Source organism: Vespa velutina, chromosome 17 (assembly GCF_912470025.1).
Source record: "Vespa velutina chromosome 17, iVesVel2.1, whole genome shotgun sequence".
NCBI classification, from domain to species: Eukaryota; Metazoa; Arthropoda; class Insecta; order Hymenoptera; family Vespidae; genus Vespa; species Vespa velutina.
The window spans coordinates 3,968,361-3,988,415 of record NC_062204.1 but is presented as its reverse complement, the minus strand read 5'-3'; the positions used below and the strand labels follow the sequence as shown (position 1 = coordinate 3,988,415).

The following is a 20,055-nucleotide window of genomic DNA, read 5'->3' as shown; positions in this document are numbered from 1 at the left end:
TATATATATATATATATATATATATATATAAAGAAACGACGAATTTCCCGAAAAGGAAACAAAAAGGATACGTACAAAGAGATTTCGTGCGTAAAAGCGAGGAAAAAAGGATAATGGAAAATGGAAACAGAGAATCGCATACTCTCTCGACCCTCGTTTCGCGTCTGATCGATGTTTCGAAATATTTCCAAACAGAAGTGAAGCGTCCAGACGTTCGATGCCCGTCGTCCCGGGCGCTTCCTGTCTCCTTACAATTCGCAGACAGTTCCTAGCAGAGTATAGCAGCAGTAGTAACAGGACACACTGTGTATACGGGGGGACAAAACGTGGAAACCCGTCCGTCGCTTTCTCTCTCTCTCTCTCTCTCCCTCTCTCTCGCTCTCTCTCTCTCTCTTTCTCTCTCTCTTTCTCTTCTCGTGATGATGGACTCGCGAAAGATAAGGGGCCATTCATGACAAAGACAAAACGTCGCGCTGCTCGCGTCCCTTTGCTTTACTCGTCGCTTTGCTCCACCTCCTCTCTCTCTCTCTCTCTCTCTCTCGCGCGCGCGCGCACACACACACACACACACACTTGTCCCACAGTGCGATCGTTCGTTTACCACCCCGTTCGAGGAGACAATGAGAGTGGAAACTTTTATTATTAATGTTTCGCGGCAAGATAACGAACGTGCCTGCTCGCTTTTTCCTCCCTCTCTCTGTTTTCTTTTCCATCATCCGCACGAATTTATCCTAATCGTTCTTATCTTGGAAAATTTTGCAAAGAGGACGTATCCTGCGAAATTTGAACTATTTCGTTGATATCGCGTGTAAATTTAGAAGAATTTTATATATATATATATATATATTTTTGTTGTATTTGCATTTATACCCCTCGTCAAAAAGGCAAGCACCGGAGCCTTTCTATCAAAACGTTCGCGATTCTCTCTGAAGCGTGCTCTTACGCGCGGAGTAATTCGACGCTCGGAGTTCCGTGAGCGATTTTAATAATGATTTAATTAGCATTCCTATGAGCCGGCATAAATCAAACGAGCGCCGCGTGCTCGAGGTAGACCGAGATCGAGCGCGAGGGAAAGAGAGATGGAGATAGAGAGGAAAACGCCCTAAAGAATGTTTATTAATCGCTTCACCTGCCCGTTTGCTGGCTTCCAACTCGTCTTTCTCTTTCTCTCTCTCTCTCTCTCTCTTTATCTTTTTCTACCTTTCTGCTTGGAAATTTAACGTTTAATTAAAGGTCATAGTCCTAACCACCATAGACCTGCCCTTTTTATTCTTCTTCCGCTAAGAAAGTTAACAATAGTCAAAAATGCATCCATCTTTTCACCTGGCAATCCAACGAGTCTCTAATCTTCGCGAAGATAATATCCAAGGGGGATGAAGAAACGGGCATGTATATATTCCGGTTAATTCTCTGACGGATTGGAGAGTTAGGCGATTCATTCAAGGTGGTTTCAAGCCCGACCGAGTGCCAGACGAAGGTCCATACTCTGGGAAACATATTCTCGAGCATTTCATTGCTTGAGTTGAGAGAGAGAGAGAGAGAGCGAGAGAAAGGAGGGGAGGAGAGAGATAAAGGGTAAGCTTGGGAGATAATGTTACTAACAACGTAAATAAGGAAGAAGCGGTTTACTGTCTAGCAATGAAGATATTCGACGTAGACTCAGCATCTCGTAATTACGTATTCAACAAATTCATAGTGGCAAAGATTTATCGTATTTAACATAATGTATCGTCGAAGCGTATTAAAATACTCTTTGTAATTTTTAAGAGACGTTTCTAATGAAAGTTTTTTTTTTATTCGTCAAATTTATCCGAAACGAGCGATTCTCGTTGATTTATCGTCATTTATGACGACGTCGTCGTCGTCGTCGTCGTCCTCGTCGTTGTCCTTTAGAAAAGTTTACGTGGAAAGCCAGTAGACGTTCCCGTCCGAGTTGGACGTAAATGTCGAAGAGATTCTCGACGAGTCCCGTTGTTCGATGGCGGCGCTTCCCTTCTTCTTTTTTTTTCCATTCTTTTTTTCCTCTGTCCTTCTCTTTCACTCTCTTTTTCGAGGAGTTCGGTTATTGACCACGCGAAGAGTGCACCTCGTTCGCGAAGGCGAACACTTAATCCGAGTGGTACTCGGTTAAGCTAGTGACAGGAAACGTCAGGGTGCTGCCGCACCACGTGATATATCGCTATTCGCGAGTAAGTACTTTGATCGTGTGGTGTGGGGATAGAGGGAAGAGGAGGGTGGAGGGAATTGAAGAGAGTGCGAAGTGTATGTGAGGATGTGTAGTCCGTATACATAGACATCGAACCTTTTCCAAACATTATCTGTCACGAATGAAAGTTCTGAATTCAGCAACCTGCGTTGTTGTGGCTGATACTTGTTGATTCTTTGAAAGACCCATTCGTACAGATCAAAATCATCATTATTTTTGTCCGATTTATTAAGAATGACTGGATATACGCGCTTCATTGTGGTGTTAGAATCGGACGTGACATATATCCTAATTCGACGATTCTACCAGATCTGCTGCGTTAATTAGTCACGCGATAGAAGCGTCGATACACTCGATCGACCCAGCCGGATTTCTGGCGCAACGTAGGTAGGTATATGCGAATTCATGGCTATCGAAGCGAATGGAAGGGCTAGAGATATATATATATATGTATATATATATATATATATGTGTGTGTGTGTATGTATGCGAGCGTGCGTGTGAGAGTCTGGGACGCAACCGATAGTGGCAAACGTTCGTCGCTGACGTAACGTCGAGCGTGCGCTTAATACGGTAATTATGCGGCCGTTTATGGCCCGGACAACCGAGATCCTTCTGCCAAGTCAGCCTTTGCTTAGGACCTAAACGATTCACCACTATCATTGCCCCCTAACCACCCACTGTTGCCCACCCTTCTCCCAACACATTCACCTAATCTCTATCGACGTTAATCCCTCGACTTGGATTTCATGATCTCCTTAAAGTATCATTCGACGTTTATTCTTCTTCCTTTTCACGATCGTTCCGACTTCTTTTTTTTCTTTTCTTCTCTTTTTTTCCTTTGTTATCCATAAAATATCTGATGAATATTTTACGCATTAGAAGCGCGCGTGTATCGTTTCGAACGACCATATAGGTATCGATAATCCAGGCGTGAGCTTTACTGGATCTCCGAAATCTCGATGGAAGAGAGCAAGAGAGAGAGAGAGAGAGAGAAAAGAGCAGAAGCGAAATATTTGCTGAGGGAAGATAGAGAGAGAGAAAGAGGGAACGTGAGGTAGACGAGGAGATACGAAGTCCGACTCGATCGAGATCGAAATGAAAAAGAAAAAAAAAACATGCGCACAAAAAAAAAAGAAAGGTCAACGGAGTTATTGTTTTCGTGATGAATGCACATAAAATAATGAAAACCTCGAGAGTTAGAGTGAGAGAGAAAGAAGAGGAGTACGGGAAAAAGAGAGAGAGAGAAAAAAATATATCGCACGTAATACGAGCGACAGCGCCATAGGGGTCCGCGCACTTCGCGTATCTCCAAAAGAAAACTATTGTCCATCGAAACATAACGGGTTTGACTCCCCATAGGACTAAATTATTCCATTCGACGATACTTCGGATTTATCGCAAGTTTAACATTACACAGAAGTTGGAAACGGCGCGAGGGATTCTGCCGGATATTTATACGGTTTGGATGCACGCACGAGGATCACTCTAATGGTTTTATTATACTGATACCCATGGGATTTCTTGGTGCACGCATTCACGCCCGCGGTCGAGGCCACCACGATTTCCGCGCCCGTGGCATCGTCTCCTCGGAATTCGCAACTGCGAATCCCTCGCGACGGGAGGGATGTGGAAACCTTTTTTCCTTTTCTTTTCTTTTTTTTGGTTTTTTTTTTCTTTTTTTTCTTTTCTGTTTTTTTTCTTTTCTTTTTTTTTTTTTTTTTTTTTTTTTCTTTTTTTTCCTTCAAAGAATACACACAAACGCACGTACAGATACACGTACGTACGTCGCTTCAAGTAGAACTTCTCGAAAGACTTAACGCGTGCATTCGAACACGTCGATCCCTTTCTCGATTCGATAAGATCGTTTTAACTAATCAATAGCTAATTTTGAAAAGATGGATATAATAAAAAATAAAAGCAGAAACAACATCTTTATTAGATAACTAAAGAAGTAAACGGCATGATTAAATGAAAGATATGTTTTAATGAAATCGAAAAATGAACAATGGACCATTGTGATAGGAATAACGTTATATCATTTACTCGAAAAGATATTCTTTTTATTTCCATGCTTCTTCCATGCGAGAAACGTACAAGGTCAGATATACTTTAAGGGTGGAAGAATGCCAGAGCCGATGAAGGTACTGAAAGGCGGTTCCGGCACATCTTTCCTATCGAGAAAAACGATTTATCATCCGGCCCGTTCCATAGGAATATTGAATACGACAAGATAATCTCTCGACACCCTTCTTTGCCCCCTTTTAGCAGCACACCTCCTCGGCCGCAAACCCAGCGAGTTCGATCTGTACGTTGTTGGTGATGATAGTGGTGGTAGTGGTGGCGATGCTGCTGCCGCTGCTGCTGTTGCCATCGCCCGCAAAACCACCCCCGTAACCCCCGCGACAGGCTTTTCCACGAGAGAACGGTGGGTAACGGTTGTGCTTAATGTACCGCACGGGCCGATAAGCCGTTATACCTTCGTGACGTAACCTCTAGTTTTTGCCTGGCAAAGCGGGCCCCAGACTCTCGTCCATCCCTTCCCTCTTTCTCTCTCTCTCTCTCTCTCTCTCTCTCTCTCTCTCTCTCTCTCTCTCTCTCTCTCACTCACTCACTCTTTTGACGATGTGCTTTGGACGATGACAGCTTCTTATCGGCTAACCAAGCTCATTTCGTATCTACCATTGGGCTCGTCTATCATTCAAATTCCATCGATAGACCATAACTCAATAGGTTATACCGAGATCAATCTGAAAATCCAGACGACGTCCGTACGAACGTCGGAACAATTACAATCCGATAATTTATCAGTATTATCTTTGAAGATCATCAGCAAGTATTTCTTCGATCCTTTAGGACACAAGTTCCTGAGATAGCACTCGAGATCTCGCGACTTAATTATGCTGAGTTTCCGAGCGTGGATCCGAGCAGTTATGCTAATCCAACCTTATTAATAAGAGGACTATAGAGGGTAGCTAGGTGGGATAGCTTAAGAGACAGAGAGAGAGAGAGAGAGAGAGAGAGAGAAATCGTTGGGTAGAGATCGGCGTACGAAACTGTTAGTCCTAACCCCTTCGTTAAGTCCTTCGATCCATTTCAGTAGCCTCCCTTTTTCCACCCCCTGCCCTCTGATGGTCCATATATACCCTGAGAACGCCCTTTACCTTCTCCCGAGTACGCAAAGTAAGCGAGATTTCTCATATAATCGTTTTATCCCTCGTTTACTTTTGGAGACCTCGCAGAGACTTTCTCTCTCTCTTTCTCTGTCTATCCGGAATTAACGGGAGAATGCTCGCGATTAATTAAGACCGACAGCTTTCTGCCTTCTTCGCACGATTCCGAGACACTGCTGATATTTCGTCTTCTTTCGTTCTCTCTCCTCGTATCTTATTCGTTTTTTAAACAAGATGCATTTCGTTCTTTTATTTTCAACAAACCTAACGTAACATTACAATGAGCGTTATTATATTCGTCGGATAAGTTTAAGGAGAGAGAGAAAGAGAAAACAAAACAAAACAGTGATCGTCGATCGCGCATTGTGGTTGAATCACCGATTGGACAAAGGAGCCGTCAACGTTTTTGACGATATACCGTCGGCTTTGAATAACCTCGAGCGACACCGGTGTCGGAACAAGAGTGGATCGTTTTTGACGAAGAGAGAGATAGAGAGAAAGAAAGAGATAGAGAGGGATAGAGTTTATCGACTATTGGGGAATTTTTCCGATTCGTCTGGACGTCGATAATTTTCTTCGTTAACGATCCTATAAATTCAGAGATAGAGAGAGAGAGAGATCGTTTACGAGGAGAGAAAGAATTTACAAAAGAAAGAGAAGTGTACTTTTTAAAGAAAGAGGGGATATCGAGGGTTCTTCGAAAGGGGTGGACTTGCATGGATGTGGAAGAGGGAGAGAAGGGTAGGGATGGTGTTAGTTTCCGTAGCATTGACGGGTCACAATACAAGCTTCGATATCGTCGACACCTCCCCTAGCTTTCTCACTCTCGCTCTCACTTTCACTCTCTGTCTCTGTTTGTCTCTCTCTCTCTCTCTCTCTCTATATATATATATATATATATATATATATATATATATATATATATATATATATATATATATATATGCGCAACCCTACGGCACAATCTCCATCGTTATGGAACTCCAACACGAAAATGTGGCTAAGGCGAATCTTATTCAACTTCTTCCGGACATCCCGTGATGTTTTTCTTTTTCTGCACCTTCAAAAAGTATTCCCGTGTTGGATCTAGACACCTTTTTTAACTTAAGCTATAAAGGATGAATCACTCGAAAAGATCTCTTTCGCGATTTCGAAGATAGGAAAGAAATATTTCAAAGTATAATAATTCGTATTCGATTGTTAATATTTTTTGTTCACTAATTTATTAGACTATATGGGAAATATTTAAAGTCCTCGAAATACGATCGACTTTATCCAGTCTTTCTTTCTTCCTTCCTTTCTTCCTTCCTTCCTTCCTTCCTTCCTTCCATTCTTAGCCAAACGATCTTTATCGTCTCTATAAGATCTTAGTGTGGGTTTCAGCAGCGGAACGGCGTTTTGTCCCCGACTGAAATAGCTTTAATGGGCCGTCGGTTAGCCGTAAGCACAGCGATATCCCATTGTCAGCTCGAAGGGGGCATGAATTCGTCGTGTAAAATCTATTATCGGTTCGCTTATCGTTGCATTGCCAGTGTACAATGGATAATATCGGTGTTAACCGTCCTCGAACGAGCGGTGAGTTAGCACGTCGATCGGTGACGTCACTATCAGTCGTTTCCGGCTCACCAAGCAGACAGCAGCAAGCGGGTAATCGAGTAAGTGAGCGAGCAGCAAGCTGCTGGTACGATAGCGTGACTCTATTTTTCTTCTGCATATGGAACTTTGATACAGGTATACAAACTAAATGCGAGTTATAAACTGTTGAAATGTTAAAGAGATATTTGTAGGTTTTGATTGATGGATTCGAAGCTGTTATTACGATAAAGATAATCCTAGTAACCAGTAATATATAACGTCAAAACATTTTCTTTTTTTCTTATTTCGTCTCTCTCGAGTAGAGAAAAAGAAAGTTGCAAATAGTATCGCCACCAAAGTCCTTATCCCGATAATTATCCTTTCGTCGCACAAAGTCGAAGGATTCATAAAGGTTTCCAAAGATGATGTATCCCCTTCTCGAGGCAAGTATATCTCCTCCCCACCTCCCCATTTTTCTCCCTTTTGTTCGGAACGCCCGACACGCGTTCGACATTTATTTTCCCGAGTCTCTCGTCCTTCATTCTCGACTCTGGTGTATCGCTTCGGTGACACTGGGCCACGACGATAACGATGATCGCTCGGTGATCGTATCGAGATAAAGCTAGTGAGCGAACGAAAGAGAGAGAGAGAGAGAGAGAGGGAGAGAGAGAGAAAACGTATAGATGGATAAGCGTGATAGAGCGAGAAGGGTGAGGGGAAAGAGATAGACACCACGGACAGACACAGAGTAGCGATAGGCGAGAACGGAAAACGCGTACGGCCTGTGACCGAAATCCGGCTAATGGTTTCACTGAATCAAACCGGCCGGCCAGCGTTTAACGGAGCAAACAGACAGAAAATGGAGCGCAACCGCATATAAAGAGTCGATGATAACGAAATGATATATGACTCGACGCGAGAATATAACGGAGAGCCAGCGACCACCCGAAACCCGTCGGTTCCCTCTCTCTCCCTCTCTCTCTCTCTCTTTCTCACTCTTCCTCTCTCTTTTTCTCTCTCGTGTGATTGATCGGCCTGCAGATACCATGTGATACTCGCTTCCAGGATTAAGTGAATGCTCTGATACTTAATAATTCCAGAATCCTGCGGAAGAATACGAGCTGTTCCCTCTTTTGTTAGCACGTCACGAACAAGAGAAAAAGAGAGAGACAGAGAGACAGAGAGAGAGAGAGAGAGAGAGTTTACTTCCGAATCAGAAAGCACGTATTGAGCTTTATCGTAATATAGAAAAAGTTTGATAATACTTCTCGTTCAGAAAAATCGATGAACTAAGAATTATGTTTTTTTTTTTTTTGTGTTATTTCTTTTTTTACAAACTTTTATTCTACTACTACTACTACTACTACGATCGGATCGAATATTTTCCTTTCTTTCGAAAACTTATTATGAATTGGAGGAACAACGGACCGAAGAAATTTTCTCTTGCCCATTCTTCAAGATCGCGGCCAGAGGTAACGATCGGAAAATTGAAGAAAATTTCTCATTCGGTTACGCAGACGGCGATGATCGTGAACGTAAATCAGTTTTTAAAGTTATACCTACACCCTGATATTCGACGAAGCGTTCCTTTATTATCCAAAGCGATAATGGTAAGGATAATTCGATATTATCTTGATGTAGAAAGAAAGAGAGCCATCTCTATTCGATTAGATTAAGACATCGTAAAGGGCAGTCAAGCGTAATTTGCAAAAGGTATATGTATCCTCTTCGAAGATTGACATAAATATTTCAACAAAAATTTCACGCGTAAATTCAATGACAATTCGTAATATCGTTCGAAACGTCGTTCCTGTTTAACAACCATAATATCTTTTTTTCTTTTGTTTTTTTTTTCTTTCTCTTAAGAAATCGAACAAAAAACAATCTTTCAACTTATTGGTTTGTTATATATCACGGAAGAAAATAATCTCTCTTGAAAATCACGCTAAGCGATACGTGACAGAGAACGAAAGCTATGGGAGTCTCGTGCGAGCGCTCGTAAACGATCCTATTGCACGATGGCTAAGTAAATGTAGGCGCGGTAAGTTAATTCCCGTGGTATTACTCGCTCGAAGTGGGCCGTTAACAGTAAATAATACTGCAACTATTACCGCCAAATGGCGCCCTTACCGAAGAAATATGGCACTCGTACAAATCGCACTTAAGAATCCACCCCTTCCTCGTGCAATCGTGTGCGAGCAGCTAAGAACAAGAAGAAGAAGGAAGAGAAGGTGGAGGAGAAGAGAGGACTGAGAGAAAGAGGAGGGTTTCTCTGCGTGGCAGTTATGTCGACACCCCCGCCTTCTCCTACCCCACTACTACCCTTGTACTCTCTCTCTCTCTCTCTCTCTCTCTCTCTCTCTCTCTCTCTCTCTCTCTCTCTCTACTTTGGTGAATGTGTCGTTCGCAGACGATCGGTATCGACTAGCGCTCATTTATCTCACGACAAAATTGCAACGTTCCAAGAAATAAATAACGTAATCTTTTCATACGATGCACGTGATCGCGAATTAATTTAATTGATTTCGACAATAAGAGAGGGAAAATATTTTTATTACTCTATTGAGCGATGTTCGAACGAGAAGCAAACGTGAAATAAAGGTGATTTGTTTGCGAAAATCAACGCGTTAAAATCTATAATATAATATAATTTGAGATCACACATAGATAATATTTATACCCAGTAATCGTAACTTCCAACTCGTAACGAAGGAGTCAAAACGCTTCGTCTAATATTTAACATACGTAATAGCCGGACATGAGATTTAGGATTCCATCAATTATTAAACTCTCTTGCTCGTTAGGTCGGTTTAAACGAAGATTTGGTCTACGTCCGGAGCTTTACCGGATAGCAGTTCGTAATCTATAGTTCCAACCAGACATGTTGAATTTTAGCGAAAGGACAATTCTCCCGACTACCGTCGTACACCATTTGATCATTTTGATTCGTGTCGAGAGATCTATGAAATCGGAGACAATCTATTTTATCCTTGTTTCTTTGAATTATTGAAGTCTATGATAAATTTTATTTGGAATGGAATATGTACTTATTTATATCCTTCGATCGTTGATTATTCAAGAAGAATGGATACGTAGCTATTCGAGGAGGTGCTCGAAATAACGAAATTAATTCGTAGAATTAGAAATTAACAGAGAAATCGACGAGAAAGGGGTCGCTTTAGAGACTTTAACGCTCGTCCTCGTGGTCCGAGCTTTGAATAATAGACGAAGAGACATTCGAAAAATAAGCTCCGGAGGGAGAGAGAGAGAGAGAGAGAGAGAGAGAGAGAGAGAGAGGAGGAGGAGGAGGAGGGGCAGGGTGGAACGTGGGATTGGAGACTCGTCTTTTCGTTTATTCTTTTCCCGGAACTTGAGCCGGAAACGAGAACGGAGACGCTAACTCATTTGCGATTCGGTAGGGACTTCCGTCGCGTCGAGTACACAGCTTTGTTAAAATATTCACGCGACTTCCTTCTTCTTCGTTTTTTTGTTTCTTATTTTTTTTTTTTTTTTTTTTTTTTCTTTCTTCCTCCCTTTCTTTCTTTCTTTTTTCCTGTTTCTTTTTCTTTGACGCAAAAAATATATATCGCGTTTGAATAAGTCGCAAGAAAATTCTTTCACGGCATTATTTCGAACGAGATCCTACGTATGATAATTATTATATCATTTTCCGAGAGTAGAAATTCAAAGTATAATTTCTATGATAATTTGCCGCCTAAATGGCGTAAAGTAAACAAGGCCGATCACACAAACGCCTATCCGTGCTTGCTGCTTCCTTTGATGTTTTCTAATGTGCGTTGCTCATTTAACGCACGGATGCCTCGGTAAGCAAAATCATCCGTTATTTGCGGAGCCCGGAAGAGAGCGAGAGAGCGAGAGAGAGAAAGAGCTTCCACAAAGATTTTCCACGGCGGAGTGAATTTGCTCGTTACGCGATTGGTCGTGCGTGAAGATATTTTTGTGGTCTATTCGCGTGCGAGCCCTCAAACCGAGAGGAAAGTTTAAAAGCGAAGGGCGGAATTATATGCGGAAAATATTTCCAATGGGACTGTAAGGATTGTTTTCCCATAAGAGTGGGAGGTAGAAGGGGGATATATGTATATTTACGAAGGCCATCATCAATTCGAATTGCATAGAAATTGGAAAAAAAATTATTTATTCATATAGTTATTTTTTTTTTTTTTTTCTTTTTTTTTTTCCAGTCAACGAACCCCGAGTATTTTCACATAAGCAGATATTATATCGTTTACGTTGAAATTTAATGTTACACCTATAAGGATATATGATCACGAGACAAAATGTTATCGTTTAAACAAAATGACATTGACGATTTTTCATTCCCGGAGGGGTGGGGGGGAGGGCCGGGGGGAATGATTTAATCGAATTCTCTCGATTAAAAATCGTGAGTTAAAGATAGCCAGGGGTGTGCGTCTCACGAGGGCGAGCGGACCGTTGGCTATAAACGAGTTTCTCGTCGAGGAGAACCCTCCGGTTCGGTTGACCAAATTTCTCGAGCAGATAATTGCTTGGGGCTGATCGTACTCGAAAATCGAGTAAGAACTTCCAGGATGTTCCGATAGAAGATGAATTTCGAGGAGATGAACTTGACCGTCCTTTAAAATTCCACGTTGGATTCGATCAAAATTCATCTAATAGGTAACATATATAATATATATATATATATATATGTATATATGTCCCATAACTATGTCTTAAGAATTAAGGAAAATAAAGTGGGAGATAAGTTGGCAAAGGTCGAAAGGTAAAAGTCTACAGGTAAGAACCACTGACGTTGGTTAGCATAAAATGTAAAATAAGCTCCGAGCAGAGCATAAATTGTATTCCCATTAGGAGAGTACCACCGCTTGGCGGTGGGTACGCTACTACTACTACCACCGTGGTTGCCTGCATTTAAATATAGCCGGATTAAAAATTAAATATTACTTGGGAAGGTAGAAGGAGGGAGGTAGCTAAGTATGTATGTATGTATGTATGTATGTATATAAAGTCCGGCGATTAGAGTCGAGCGTATCTAGAATGAAAAATTGCATGGATATTAATGGGAAGGAAATAAAAAGGTTTAACGTTATACTTTGATAATCCCTTCGGAAGGTTGTTTCCTTCGAGAAAGAGAATAATATAGAAAATATATAACAATTAAATACCGATCTTCCTCGTTGATACACATTTGTCGAACACTTTCTTCGAACGCACTCACTAAACTCTCTCAACGAGAATATCGAACGGCTCCGATAGTCCGCTCGGACTAAACCTGTATAAGGGAGAAGGATCGTGGTGGTTTGATTTGCGAGCGGGAGAAGGATCGTCGCGCAGCCACTCGCACGCACGTTGCGTCCCATAACCATCCCTCGTGATATATTCAAGTTCATCGAGGCAACTCCTATATCCAGTACGATACACACGTGAGTATCGCGGCCGTTCTCGCGGCAACATGAGAGTCTAAAGTCGCGGAATCGCGTTACGTAGGAACGCTTAACCACGACATCCGTCATAATAATACGCGAGACAAGCGAGGCATAAAAGATCCCTCGTAACTTCTCGTTTGCGAACCTTTTGTTTCTGATATCGCCCTAGACCTTGCCACGTTCCTTGCTTTCTCGACTGCTCCTCCACCTACTCGAATCCCAAGATCGTTTCGCGCAAACTGCCTTTATGTGTCTCGACGGAGATTCGTACATCAAAGTTTATGGTCTAGAGAAGGATGCTTTCGCGAAGAACGAACGAGAAAGACCGACGTTATTTTGCTTCGCAACACCTTTTGACCGACTTCAGCGTACATATCGTGTTATCTTTAATTTTCCAATTGGAAAGCGAGAAGTGTAACATTCGTAATGGAATGCGTCTAATTTCCAGGGACTCCTACGACCGTGTATTTACACCGGAGAGTGTAAGACAGACAAATGCGTTCTGGTCAGTCTAGGGAGGCCTGGATCAAGAGAGAGAGAGAGAGAGAGAGAGAGAGGGAGAGGGAGAAAGAGAAAGAGAGAGATTTACAAGTTTAGTTAGCAGCGATCACACCCCCGGGACGTTGCTCCATGGGGGTGGACCGGACTTCGATATGAAGCTCCACTAGAGGGCACTCTCGTAGCTACGTTTATTCTCTTTTACTTTTCGAAGCTCGTCGAAATTTTCTGCTATCACATTCTCTATTTCTTCTTCTTCTTCTATATCCGTTCGTCTATCGAAGAAATTTCGCGATCCTCCGAATTATCGGAAATACTGATTAATGGGAGATAATTTATAGACATGCGACGGTAGTTGGTTCACGTACCTCGATAGAACGTTATCATCCGCGCGTCGTAGAAAATCCCTTTCCCGTCGTTACGTACGACGCCAACAAATCTCTCCCACTTCCTAACAGTTACGAATAGCGAGCCGTTAGAGTGTCATTTTTTCCCTCGTTTATGAATGACCAGCCAACGGATAAGCCCAGCCCAGGATATATCGCGGCAGCTCGAACCTACCTCCTGCCTCTCCTCGTTCACGGCATTTGTTTGAATTATTTTATATCCCACGATTTTTTATTATCAGTATCTCCTTTGGCCAAGGCACGTATACGAATCAAGAATCACGAGCAGAGTTTCATCTTGTCAAATAAATATTATAAATTGTATAAATATGCTTAAATATATTCTAATGTTATATATTATTAAATAGTAACTATATGGAGAATAGAACTATAAAACGAGATAACAGAGAGAGAGAGAGAGAGAGAGAGAGAATCACAAATCACCTAGATCGACCACATCCGCCACAGTCGATGATTTTCAAAAGCTTTAAGCTCTCACCCTCTTCGTTTGTCTCCATCTCTCTCCGTTTCTCCCTGTTTCTCTATCTATCTCACTCTCTCTCTCTCTCTCTCTCTCTCTCGCTCTCTCGAAGCCCATCGACACCGACGTCGACGTCGACGTCGGTTTCGTCGTAGAAACGATGCCCCGTTTGGAGGCTCGGGATCGCCCCGTTTGGCGGTCCAAAACCGCGTCGCATAATGGGAAAATTTGCGTAAACGGCGGGGTCATTAAGCGCTCCCTCTTGCGTGCGAATGTGCGTGTGGTGGTCGCCGATGTGGAGACGGGGCTATAACTCGCGGTAATACCAACCTAACCGTGTACCCATGATTATAACGCTACCAATTAGTCAAGCCGGCTTAGGATGGCAGCTCTGCCCCAGGACAACCGTTTCTAGCTACGTGCTCTCTCCTCTCTCTCTCTCTCTCTCTCTCTCTCTCTGTGGCTCTATACGTGTCTCTATGCGTGAGTACGTGCGCACAAACGCAATCTCTCCCGAACCTTCGTCGAACACAGAATTATCCTTCTGTCCTTCTCTGCCTCTCCCTCTTTCTCTCTCTCTCTCTCTCTCTCTCTCTCTCTCTCCATCTCTAATGCCGGACCTTGCTATTCCGACCTTGCTCGAATATTTCGATCGAATTACTTTGAGTACTTATCTTCTATATTCTCGAAGATAATTCATTGTATATTATTTTATCTAAATCGAATTATTGGAATATATTAAGACCGATAAGAACGCCGAAGGAACTTGTTCGTTTTTAGATTTGTTATTTCCGATAAAGGTAAATGATCATTAAAATATTATCTGACAAGTTTCGATCTAGGTTATGAATCGGCGTTTGCCAATTCGTTGTCTTCGTCGTCGTCGTCGTCGTCGTCGTCGTCGTCGTAGTCCGCAAGCGGCAAGTTTAGTAATTATTTAGCTAAATTGCGAAACGGTTGTACGCGACATCGTTCCTGCAACATGTGTTTGAAACTGGGGAAAAATTTTTGAATTAATACCCCGGGCCATTAATTACGTTTATGAGTCGAAATTGTTCCCGGGGTGTCGGGAATTTATGTAAATGGAAATCTATGAATCTAGGCGACGTTGTTTTGGGAAGGTAAAGGAATCTGTAGAAACATCGTAGAACGTAATCAACGATACGAACGATTTTTCGAACGAACGTAACGTCAAACCTTGACGCGATAATATCCTGGAGGCTTTATAGATATGTAAAAATCTCAGATCGATAAGAAGAGGGAGGGTAAGGGGTTAGGGAAAGAGAGAAAGAGAGATATTCTATCATATTGAAAAGCATTCGTAGTAGTTACTTGTGCTTTATTTTCGTCGTTAGCTCGCAGCGTTTCGATATCGTCGTCATATTAAGAACGTTTCGCGAGCTTTAAAGCACCCGCGTAAATTGAAAATCTCTGGTGTTCGTATCGCGAACTGGCGTGTCAGGATGGTAGCTTCGAAACGGTTCCCGCGTTTGTTTTTCCGCTTTCTACCCTGGTCGCCTTCGCCTCGCGTTGTTGGCCTCAGGCAAGACGTACATACGTACGTATTCTACGTTCGTACAACTACGTTCGTGAACGTTTCAACGTATGTTTATAACGTCTATACGTATAACGCCGTTATACGTAGGTATCAGCTGTTTAATTAATTCTACGTCTCGCACAAATGAAATGGAGAAATATAATACGCGATCTGACAGGTGCGCACGAGAACGGAAGGCCCTCCTCTGCTTTTTAAAAAGCATCGCGAAAAGCCCTTCGAGCGTCGACAACGCGCCAGTTACGTTGCGAATCCGATGTTTTCCTTTTACTTCCACGTTCCATTTCCTCTCTCTCTCTCTCTCTCTCTCTCTCGCTTCTTTTTCCCGTCGACCATCCGTCCGAGCCGTCCACGTCGATCCCTTTTTATCCTCTTTTTCCCTGTCTTGCAAACTATTTTGCTTTTCGGAACTTTGTTCGAGCTTTCAACTCGAGAGGGAGAGAGAAAGAAGCGAAATATTCTTCATCATTTCCTTTTTAAACAGAGATCGCTCGTACATCTATACGATTTAAAAAATAATCTATATTTAACGTTCGAACAAATCGACCAGAGAGAAATAGAGAAAGAAAGAGAACGAGCGAGAAAGACGCATAATTTTCTAGAAGCGAATCGTCCAATAAGAAGAAGAGGAACGGAGAAGGTTAATTTATACGATCACTGTCCGATCAAAAGAGAAAGAGAAAGAGAGGAATTAAATTTAGTATGCCGTTTCGCTTGGAACGTGGACGTTCGTTCCTTTTTTTTCTCGCAGCTTTCCTCTCTCTCCTTCTCTCGTACGAGCCAGAGTTTAGCTTTCGATCCTTCCAATCGTGCTTTCCCTTCGGCCACCAATTTCCTTTTATCTCCGTTTACCTCGGACCAACACGTACTACGGATTGCATTTTTAATTCAGATCGCCGGCTTGCTTGCTACGAGACCACAGACCGATCACTCTTCCTTTTTTCTTCCACCTCCTCTCCCTCTTCCTTCTTTTTTTATTCGTCTCTCCTTTTTCTTCTCTCCTTTTACGATCCGTTCTCGTCTACCGTTTGAAACGGTAAGGTTGCATTCTGATCGCTATTGCTAGCTTGTATTGCTTTCCGAGAGACTAATCTATCCGTCTACCCTTTGAATTGATAGCCTTCTCGTGACTACTCATCTTGCGTTCTCTCGAATATCTCCATTTAACTGTTCTTGGTATTCTGTATGATCGTCCAACTGATATATACATCATAAAGATTACGATTAACATTTATTATCATGCATTTACGCGATGTCTTAATAATAATTGTAAGAACGATACGTGCGACGTAACGTTATTTATTTTCCTTTCTTTCTTTTTTTCTTTTTTCTTCTCTTGACAACGATATTAATAGCTACTAGAAAAGTATGAAATTTGGCCTAAACGATTCGTCCAACTCGCGAAACGACCTGCAGTTTGCATAGCTCTCGTTTTCTCGTTCGTTCGTTAGTTCGTTCGTTCGTTCGGTCGGTCGGTCGGTCGGTCGGTCGTTCGTTCGTTCGTTCGTTCGTTCGTTCGTTCGTTCGTTCGTAGAATATCCGCGGGCTATGCGAGCGAATATATCGCGATACACACCGGCTTTATTAGTGCGCGGCTATAAATCAGCAAACGGATCTATTTTGAACCGTTCCATGATTTTCGTGCCAGCTAAAGCGGATATAAATTTGCGGTCGGGATTGTGATATCGCGAACGATCCGATTTGGCAGGGAGCTTCGCGCGAGATAAAAGGCTCTCGCGTTTGAAGTGCCAACGAGACGAGAATATTGTTACGTTTTCTCAAAGAAATTTTAAAGCTAATCGAATATCGGCAAATTCACTTTTATCTCTTTATTTCATTATCGTCTTTTTTTCTTTTTTTTCTTTTTTTTTTTTTATCTTATCGCAAAGATCGATTCAAATTCTATTTAGCGATACGATACCTCAAAGAAAGTATCTCTATGGTTAAACCTGTAAATGACGATTATCGCAAAACGATAGAACGTAGCTTCATTAAAATAAAAAAAAAAAAAAAAAAAAAAGTAAGATAAAAAAACGCACGCGTTTTAACGTCATCCAAATATCTTTAAGGTAGAAAAATTGATATATTAAAAGGAAGAAATGTATTAAAAATGGAAAAAAAAAGAAAAAAAAAAGAAAAAAAAAAAGCAGAAAATAGACGAAGGTTTCTATTCATTGACGTTTTTCGATGGGGTAGTACGACACGTTCGGCACAGAAATTAGCGTTACCAGTCCGACGTTGGTTAACGATGGAGGGGCTCGCGTTCGCGAGGGTGACCAAGCGGATGGCTTCCATATACGTATATCGACGGGTTCGCATCGATTATATGCTCGATTAATTCGCGAGCGACCCTCTGCGTCGACCACTCGCTCCGTTCGCTCGTTCGCATGGATTTGGCACACACGATCGATTCGATGTCTTCTAAACGCCTGTCCTATCGTTTACTTACACCTTAAATATGCCATCATAAACCAGCTGGTGGTACTTTCATATACGGCTGTTGTAGGTAGATCCGTACGAATTAACGTTATTGAAAAACGTCATGATCTTTTATTCATAAATCGTATCGATTGATTCTATTTCTTGAAAAATCTTATAAATTCTTTCTATCACTATTCTTTTTAATCCTTATCATTCGAAACATTTAACCCATTTTCTATGTATAAAAATACATATGAATATCTAATATAGAATTAAAAAGTAGGCCGCAAGACGCGAAAACGTCATAAGGTAGAATTCGGTCGTTTTGAATTATTAAAAAAATGGATTGGAAATATAAATAACTTGGTTAATACGTCGCGTTTCCATCCAATGTTTTTACTCTACGATCGATCTTCGTTTTCTTTCCTTCGATGATAAAATGGATAACTAAATCTCCGAATCTATGAAAAAATGAAAAGATATGTTTTCAACCTTTTGATATATTCCAAAGAATACATTAAATGTCGATAACTTTAATAACGATTGGTTAACCTTAGAAGGAGTAAAAAGATGTATAGAGTTAGATATTGTAAAGCGAATCGATAGATGGCCGACGATGGATCGATCAGTCGTGATCAATGAGAAGCGTTTCGATTGGTGGTAGTAGGCATCTACTCTAAGTACTAGTTAGAGAGAGAGGAGCGAGGGAGCAAGAGAAATCTGATGTTCCTACCGATGGTCGATGTATGCCGGCTATTCCGAAGGGCCGAAGCAGTTCCGGGTGCCGTGCGTTACACGAAGGGATGGATTTGGATTTGAAGGGTGGCTGCCAGGTCGGCGAAGGACGCCGGGTGGCGAGGTGCCGTAGAGGGGTGGTTAAGGGGGAGGAAGTGGAGAAGGCCAGGAGAGCCAGAGGATCGGAGGTTGGTTGAGCAATTAGCGAGCCGTCAGTGGCACAGTGGCTGACAGGGGCCATACAACCTACCTACCTCCGCAGTTATCCTCTCCCTCTCTCTATCTCGCTCTCTCTCTCTCTCCATCTGTTTCTCCCTCTCTCTCCCTCTCTTTCTCTTTCTCCTGCGTTCCAGAAACGCACGCCTTGCTCCGCACAATCTGACTCGACTGGCTCGAAGGATCGCTTCGCGTTACCCATAATTAGAATGTTCACCGGCCACGGTTATGCCATTACTACTCGTTATTATCGGCTCTTCAAAAGCGCTTTGCCGTCAATCCAAAGCTCACCAGGTAGCCGATTGAACACCCGTTCGTCGGGCCTTCGTGCGACCACCGTTACCAGTACGAACGCATACGTAAAGCGTGCCTTTGCCTGATTTCTCTTCCTCTCTCTCTTCCTCTCTCTCTCTCTCTCTCTCTCTCTCTCTCTCTCTCTCTCTCTCTCTCTCTCTCTCTCTCTCTCTCTCTCTCTCTATCAACCTCATTGTACGGCTGAACAGTTAAAAGGACTTTCTACTTACACCTGCCCATGTCAAGTCTCTTTAAATGGCCAATTCGATCTTTTGTTAATACGCGAAGGAATAAAGTTGAAATAGTTTCAAAGGAGAGGAAAAATTCATTAAACCTATCGATATCGTTTTCGGTGATCAAACTTGCGTTTAATTTAGCTTTGTTATAGATAGGAACTCGGATGACAGGTGTCGGGATTCTATTATTTTAAAAAGTCCAGTGTTCCGTGACACCGGAAATTTGATTCGAGAATAAATTTTGTAGATGAGAATGACACGTTTAGATTTCACAAAATTGTCTTGTCGTAAGTGTCATATATCGCCAATAATCAATTTTTCCAAACAGTTCTGGATGGATCATTGTATCAAGATGCATTAAGTTTTTCTTTCATTTCATTTTTGCATCAGAAAAATCATCTCTCGAATGGTTAAACACCGTATAAATATATATCTGGCATCTACAGTGAGACCGGTTAGTGGAAACATATCCACGAATATATCTCGTCTCTTTATTAAAACGATTCGTACGAGCGTGTGCGGATTCACTAGGGAAAGTATCGATCGGCGTTCGATAGTACTTTCGACGCGAAGTAATTTAGGGTGAGCCGAGCTTTCTACGTTTAACGTAGGCTCGACGTAGTATAGCCCGTTTCTGTAGGTAGCAGCTAGTATCTGTTCGGTAAGTGGTCAAGGGGTAGCAAATGCAATTATAATTTTAATTTCGAAGGTATTTAATAAAGGGATGACGTCATGCATGCCGGCTGTAGAGAACCCTCCAGCTCTTCTCTTCAGCCTGCCCCATACGGCTTCTTCGCGGAAGACTAATTAAGCAGGTACAGTTACCGTGCATTTTTCCGTTTGCGTCGATTCA

At 42.1% G+C, this 20,055-nt stretch overlaps 1 protein-coding gene and 1 long non-coding RNA gene across 10 annotated transcripts in view; one reads left to right on the top strand and one right to left on the bottom strand.

Moving 5' to 3' along the window:
* LOC124955227 overlaps window positions 1–20,055 on the top strand; it is a 184,765-nt gene that overhangs the window by 52,284 nt on the left and 112,426 nt on the right. The gene's annotated exons all lie outside the window — the stretch shown is intronic.
* Window positions 1–20,055, bottom strand: part of LOC124955223 (LIM domain only protein 3-like) — a 74,743-nt gene that overhangs the window by 36,590 nt on the left and 18,098 nt on the right. The window contains exon 1 of one of the 7 annotated variants that reach the window (XM_047509360.1): window positions 12,120–15,133. The exons of the other annotated variants lie outside the window; for them this stretch is intronic. Coding sequence (XP_047365316.1) covers window positions 12,120–12,142 — 23 coding nt within the window. The 5' untranslated portion in view covers window positions 12,143–15,133. Of the gene's footprint in view, window positions 1–12,119; window positions 15,134–20,055 lie in introns of those variants that run through there. 7 annotated transcript variants of the gene reach the window in all.